The sequence below is a fragment of the Suricata suricatta genome, chromosome 3 (genome assembly GCF_006229205.1).
Source record: "Suricata suricatta isolate VVHF042 chromosome 3, meerkat_22Aug2017_6uvM2_HiC, whole genome shotgun sequence".
NCBI classification, from domain to species: domain Eukaryota; kingdom Metazoa; phylum Chordata; class Mammalia; order Carnivora; family Herpestidae; genus Suricata; species Suricata suricatta.
In genome coordinates, this window is record NC_043702.1 from 118,560,913 (window position 1) to 118,567,485 (window position 6,573).

Sequence of the window (6,573 nt, forward strand, 5' to 3'; positions counted from 1 at the left end):
CTCCCTAGACAGAATCCGTACTCTAGATTGTTTTTTTTTTACGATTTTATTTTTTAAGCAATCTCTACACCCAACATGGGGCTCAAATTCATGACCCTGATATCAAGAGTCACACGCTTCACTGATTGAGCCAGCTAGGTACTTCTAGATTGGTGTTCCTGAAATGCATCTGCAGTAGGTTTAAGTCTTCCATGAAAAAGGGTTCTGTAACTTAAACACTTATAAAGTTTACACTTTAAGTTTACACTTAAAACTTTATAAGTGTTTAAGTTACAGAAATGCTGGGATAGCCAAAATTTTACCACAGGACTTCTCAGGGCTTTCAATATGGTGATAATCACTGTGATTTCATAATGCACAAAATTTCCCAAGCTTATTAGAAATGGACTCCCCTCCTCTTTTTTCACAGAATAATTGACAGAAAGTGTTTGGTATGAATTATTTTGAGAAATCCTTGTGAATCTACCTGTCTTGTTGTTCTTCAGGACTTAGCTTCTTCGTGTATTCCCTTTAGGGACCTCCTCTGCTTCACAGGATGACAGCCTATCTTGTAATGTATTAACCATAGTCCAGAGATAATCCCGGAGAGTGGGGCTCTATGCCTTGTTCATCCCAGGATTATTTGTGTAAACATAGGAGCACTGAGCCGCACTGAGCCACTGAAAGGCCTAAGAGGTTGGCTGATAAGTCAAAGCTAATATATCATAGAACCTTTCCTGATACCATGTCATAGAGTTCCTTTACTCCCTCTTCAGTGATATTTCTTTGTAATATGTCACTTATTTAATAAGTAAGGAGCATGTAGTAGAAGTAATAAGTAGTGCTGTCTTCATTATTCATTTGATGAGAGTCCCCCCCCACCGCAAATATCAGAACTACAAAATACTTTCACATCATAGAAACTCCTGGTTTAGGTCTTAGACAAGATAACAAAATGTTTTATCTCTATTTTTAAACTGAGGTTTTCTGTTAGAAAACATATTCTTGAGATTTGCAGGAAGTATTTGTAGTTCCGGTTGGAAATTAGAATTGCATAAATATGTATATAGCTAGCATCCTTACTTTTTATGTATTACTAGCATTGCAATAGTCAGGAAATTTAGTAGAAAAGTAGTTGTAATAAACATGACAAAGCAGTCTCACCAATAAAAAAGAGAGATACAAACATTCCAGTGGAAATGGACAAAAATTTGAAAAGACAATTCATTAAAGATTATCAACCTCACTTGTGGTCAAAGCAATTAAGATTGAACAACAGCAAGATATAATCGTTATCCTTTCACCGATGAGTTTGCAATGGCTGAAGTGATTCATAAAATCCAGTGTTAGTAGATCTGGGACGACAGGTACTTTTATGCCTTATTGATGGGAGTGTAAGTCAAATCCTATTTTTGACTTTAAGCTGCAGTCTCATACATTATACATAAATACCCATGAATTGGCTTTTCATGTACTTAATTTAGCTTTGTAGACCAGTGTACAAGGAATGACCATTGAGAGTTATATTCTGTGGCACTAATTTGCCAGCCAACTTCATTTTTATATATTCAACTTTTGCATATCTTCTTAAGAAAGCAGTATGTATGAAAATAAGACACCATCTTGTGTAAATTTCCTGGAGGTAACATAACAAAGAGATACACAGAAAAGTATAAAAGTTCAAAGAAATGTATATTCTCCTTGCTGTGTGCTCTAGGGTTAAAAAAAAGAAATAAGCCAGGGACTAGCAGTAGGAGGGTAGTAGTGCATCAGAAGGTATCTGTCAGGGCATTGGTTTTGTGGGTTTGGGCTCCACATTGCGCTCTGTGCTGAGAGCTTGGAGCCTGGAGCCTGCTTTGGATTCTGTGTCTCCCTCTCTTTCCGTCCTTCCCATGCTTGCACTATGTCTCTCTCTTTCTTAAAAATAAATAAACATTAAAAAATATTTTTAAAAACAGAGTTGGCTTTGGAATCTGGAAGACCTGAGTTTGAATCTTCACTCTATGATCACTCAGCTTTGTAATTGTGAGTGAACTCCTTAGCCTCTCCTAGCCTCAATTTTCTCATCTGTAATATGTAAACAATAACTCTACTCAATGTATTATATTGCTATAGAGAGTAAATGGGCTAATGCCCTTAAGATCTTAGCACACAGCCTCATACATTGCAAGTGTACGTGAATCTTCAGCCATCAAATGTTGTAGAAAGGACAGAGTATGCACAGGTATATTTACCTAGACAGCTGTCTGGGGGAAGGTCCATCTACAGTGACTAAATTGCTATCTCTGGGAAGTGGGATTTGGGTAAATTTTTCTTTCTTTCTTTCTTTCATTTTTTTTTTTTTTTACTTTTCTGTAGTGTCTGCTTATTTGTGTGTTTTTTACAACAATTATATTGTTTTTTATCAGAAAAAATATAACAAGGTTTTTTTTAACTTAGGGAAAGAAGTACAATTTAAGAAATGTTATAATGGGAACATGTTTTAAATAAAATAATAGTCATATTAATATTTCTTTTATTTTTATCCTTAAAAAAAGGAAACTTGTGCACAACTGGATTACGTAGCTGAATGCTGTGGCTGAGCACACTGGGCTTGAACTGCTCTTCTTTCCAGGCACAGATCTAGACTACATTTCCCAGATGCAACCTCCTTCTCCCACTCTCTCCTTGTTTCCAGATGGGACCAGACAACATGTTCTTCCTGGTGAAACGTGACTAAAGAATAAATATCACTTCCAGATCAAATTAGTAAAGAATAGGCACGCCTTTTCCATGGTCTTTTGTTCGATGTCCTGCAGCCAAAAACCAAATGCAGTGCCAGAAGTTGCCACAGATAGACTTAAACCCTTCTCAAGGCTGGAAGTGGAAACTACATTTGGGGAAGGCTATGTGGCGACACGCAGCAAGAACTAGACGATGATCACATGATTTTGCCAAGTGGTCCTATTTATGTTTATTAAGGGGAACGGATTCTGTGTACGTTAATGAAAACTTACCTTACAGATAGGATCTGTATGACAGTGTTAGGAGGGGATGGTGTAGTGTGTGTGTGTGTGTACATTTACTCAGAGGAGAAACACAAAGACTATGAAGAACCAAGGGAGGATATTTACACTGATGCTAAAAGAGTATTTTGTCACAAGTATGCAAACATATGTTTGCCAATAGAGATTTGCTGGAAGAAATGTTAAAGATGCAAACAGTCAGGATGATATGATTATAGATAATCTTCTCTTTCTGTCAAAACAAAGTTCATGTCAGGACAACTACTTATCAAAAGCATTTTATTTTATTAGTTTTTTTAATGTTTATTAATTTTTGAGAGAGAAAGACACAGAGTGTGAGAAAGGGAGGAGAAGAGAGCAAGGGAGACTCAGAATCTGAAGCAGGCTTCAGGCTCTGAGCTGTGACAGCACAGAGCCCGACGTGGGGCTTGGAATCACAAACCGTGAGATCATGACCTGAGCCGAAGTTGGACACTTAAACGACTGAGCCACCCAGGCGCCCCCTCAAAAGCATTTTAAAAGGTAGATATTAATTTGTAATAAAACAAACATGTGCATATAGATATGCTCCCAACACTTTTATTTAACTGGTTCTTGGGTATGGCAGGGGGAATGTAAAGAAACAGGAGTCACTTCAATGAGGGCTGAGGAAAGAAATGAGAAGAAAAAGAGGTTGAGATGCTCACAGTGCCAGCAGCAGCCTTTTGCCCCCTGAGGCAGTTTCTTTGGACGGCATCAGGGAACCTAGAGCCACGGTGGGGGAAGCCTCACGTCACAGCGGAAGTGACATGAGGCAGGCGGGGGAGCAGGACCACAGGGACCACCACACCTCATTTCCTTACACCGTCCCTGCACTGGGCGGCGGTATGCTGTGGTCTTGGGGCATGTCTGCAGTGGAAGTTTTGAGTTCAGGCTGGTAGCAGGAGATGAGACAGCCATGTTCCTTCTATGCACAAATGTAGTTTCATTGACACATTAACCACAGGAGCAGGGGGGAAGGCCATAAGGTGTGGGGTTAGTATGAGTGGGGGTAAAGGAACCTTTTCTTCAAAGAGAAAGGCATCTACACGGCAAAGACTTTCCACGATTCCATCCTCCCCCAAAACCCCCTCTTTCCCCAGGAAGTGCGCTGACCACTGGAGGAATAAAGAGGTCTCTAAGAGCAGCCGATCTTCACTCTGCCTGCACAGGTCACCAGGACTCAGCCATGAGACCTCTCTTCCTGGCCCTGCTTGGCATCTGCGTTCTCGCTGAATTCATGGTGGAAGGTAAGCCCAAAGGTTCTGCGTGAGACGGGGAATGGATATGCAGGCGGGCCCGCATCTGGGGTGTGGGTCAGGTTTGGACTTGAGAGACCCGCTTTCCCCAGGGTGAGCCTCAGACTTCCCCTGTGTAAAATGGGAATGACAATTTTGATTTGAGGGGACTTGGTAGATTCTGAAGACAGAACTTGCTTAGAATCTGGGCTCCAGGTTTTCATAATTGGGTGATTTGGGGTACATTTCTTAGCCTCTCTGGACTTACACTTACTTATAAGTTGAACATAATGACAGATACTCTCACTGGGATTAAAATGTACAAAAAAAATAGGATAATTTTTCAGATTTCCTCACAAGTAATAATTTCTTGATTAATGTTAGCCATGGCATGGTGGTGACGATTATATATGACTTTGTAGCTTTTGCCTACATAATAACTATCTAGAGAAATTCTCAAATTTTTTGAAATTTTAGCCACAATGTGTGGATGAGTTGAAGGTGTATGTTTGGAAGCAATCAATAATTTCTATTTGAAAAAATAACTGGGAGCTCATGATTTCATACTCAGGAAATCAATATTATCTTCAAGTATGAGGGAGAGTCTGATATTACTGCTATAAATGTTGTTCCCATTAATGATAAACTTCATTAGTTTATAAGAGACCATATGACAAATGCTAACAGATCAATGCTTTATACACATTTAGATAATTCTGTAAGAGATACCAAGGTGGGACTTAGCTATACTAAGCATCATTTGACAGTTCTACACATGTTTCTTTTATTTTAAGTGTTTTGATTTTTTGAGAGAGAAAGAAAGAGTGAGTGAGCAAGGAGAGGAGTGGCGGGGGTGGAGGGAGAGAATCCTAAGCAGGCTCCTTACTGTCAGCATGGAGCCTGACATGGGGCTCGAACTTATGACCTCTGAGACCATGACCTGAGCTGAAATCAAGAGGTGGGTGCTTAATCTACTGAGCTATCCAGTCATCATTACACATCTTTATTTCTTAAAGGATCATTTCCTCCTACAACTGATTGGAGGTTACTTCTTGTGGCTCTGACAGTAAAAGAGAATACACTTTGAGTATAATAAATGTTTCAGTTAACTCTCTTTCCAGTCTCTCAATTTGTACACTAACTACTTAGAATAGAATATCTGAACCCATTCCTGAATCCCTAAGGGTGTCTATGAATAGAGGTGGCAAAATCGGAATTCCCTGAAATTGTGGGCAGAATAAATATTGATGAAACCAACAACACTAAGTCTAGTCAATCAGGCCAACTGTTGTAATATGGCTGGCATTTTCTGAGGCGATAGGCTTGCTGTTTGGTGGAAACCCAGGCATTGGGGACAGTGATGCTCTGTTAGAGACAAAGCAGGGCTGCAGGCACTTGGGTCACTTCCCAAGTTTCCTCCTTGAATGACTCCTTGAACGAGTCCCATTGGGGCTTAGCCTCTGTGTACACCCATGGGCAAAGCAATCTGTGCTCTGACTCAGCTCAGCAACGTGAGCAGGGGTGATGTCTTCCCCCACTACACACAGGCACAGACACTGCTGAGAATAACAAGGCTTGGGGGTTTATAGTCTGGAAGAATTCCTTGGGTCTTGGGAATCCGTGTTAGGTGCTTCTCAGAGAACAAAAGATGCTGTTTCCTAAGTAGTGAGAGGAATACAAGAAAAGATCTCTGTCTTTCACTGGGCTGACAGACAGCTCAGCATTAAACTTCAGTTGGCAAAGATGGAGGGTCAAGAATGCACAGACTGGATGTTGGGAGTGGTGGAAGGAAGGAGTGATGAAGAGGGGCCCTGGGGACATACAGCTTGTATTTAGTTTCATGTTTACAAAAAGCCTTCTGATATCAGCAACACCATAGATCAACCTTGATCATCATCAGCTGTTTCTTTAGATGCCTTTCAGTTGACTATTTCCCTGGGAAGCAAATACCAGTTTCTTTGGCTTATGGGAAAATCAGCATTTAGGAACCCTGATTTGATTCTACCCACCACCTGGTTTGATTCTATCCAACCCCTGGAGTACCTAGGTGGCTCAGTCTGTTAAGCATCCAACTTGGGCTCAGGTCATGATCTCATGGTTTGTGAGTTCAAGCCCCACGTTGGGCTCTGTGCTGATAACTCAGAGCTAGAACCTGCTTCGGATTCTGTGTCACCCTCTGTCTCTGGCCCTCTGCTGCTCATGCTCTGTCTACCAAAAATAAATAAACATAAAAAACAGATTCTACCAAACTCTTAATGTTATTGCCTCTCCCCAGTTATTTTGCCTTCTTCTATGTGAGATTGCTCTCTAAGCTGAAGTGTGATCCCCCTTGG

The 6,573-nt window shown here is 40.6% G+C and overlaps 1 protein-coding gene across 1 annotated transcript in view; it reads left to right on the forward strand.

Moving 5' to 3' along the window:
- The first annotated feature begins 4,191 nt into the window (after nucleotides 1-4,191).
- The window catches only part of LOC115287071 (lymphotactin-like), a 3,321-nt gene continuing 939 nt past the window's right edge, over nucleotides 4,192-6,573 (forward strand). Inside the window, exon 1 of the mRNA XM_029933348.1 lies at nucleotides 4,192-4,252. Within this exon, the coding sequence (XP_029789208.1) occupies nucleotides 4,192-4,252 (61 nt within the window). The remainder of the gene's footprint in view (nucleotides 4,253-6,573) is intronic.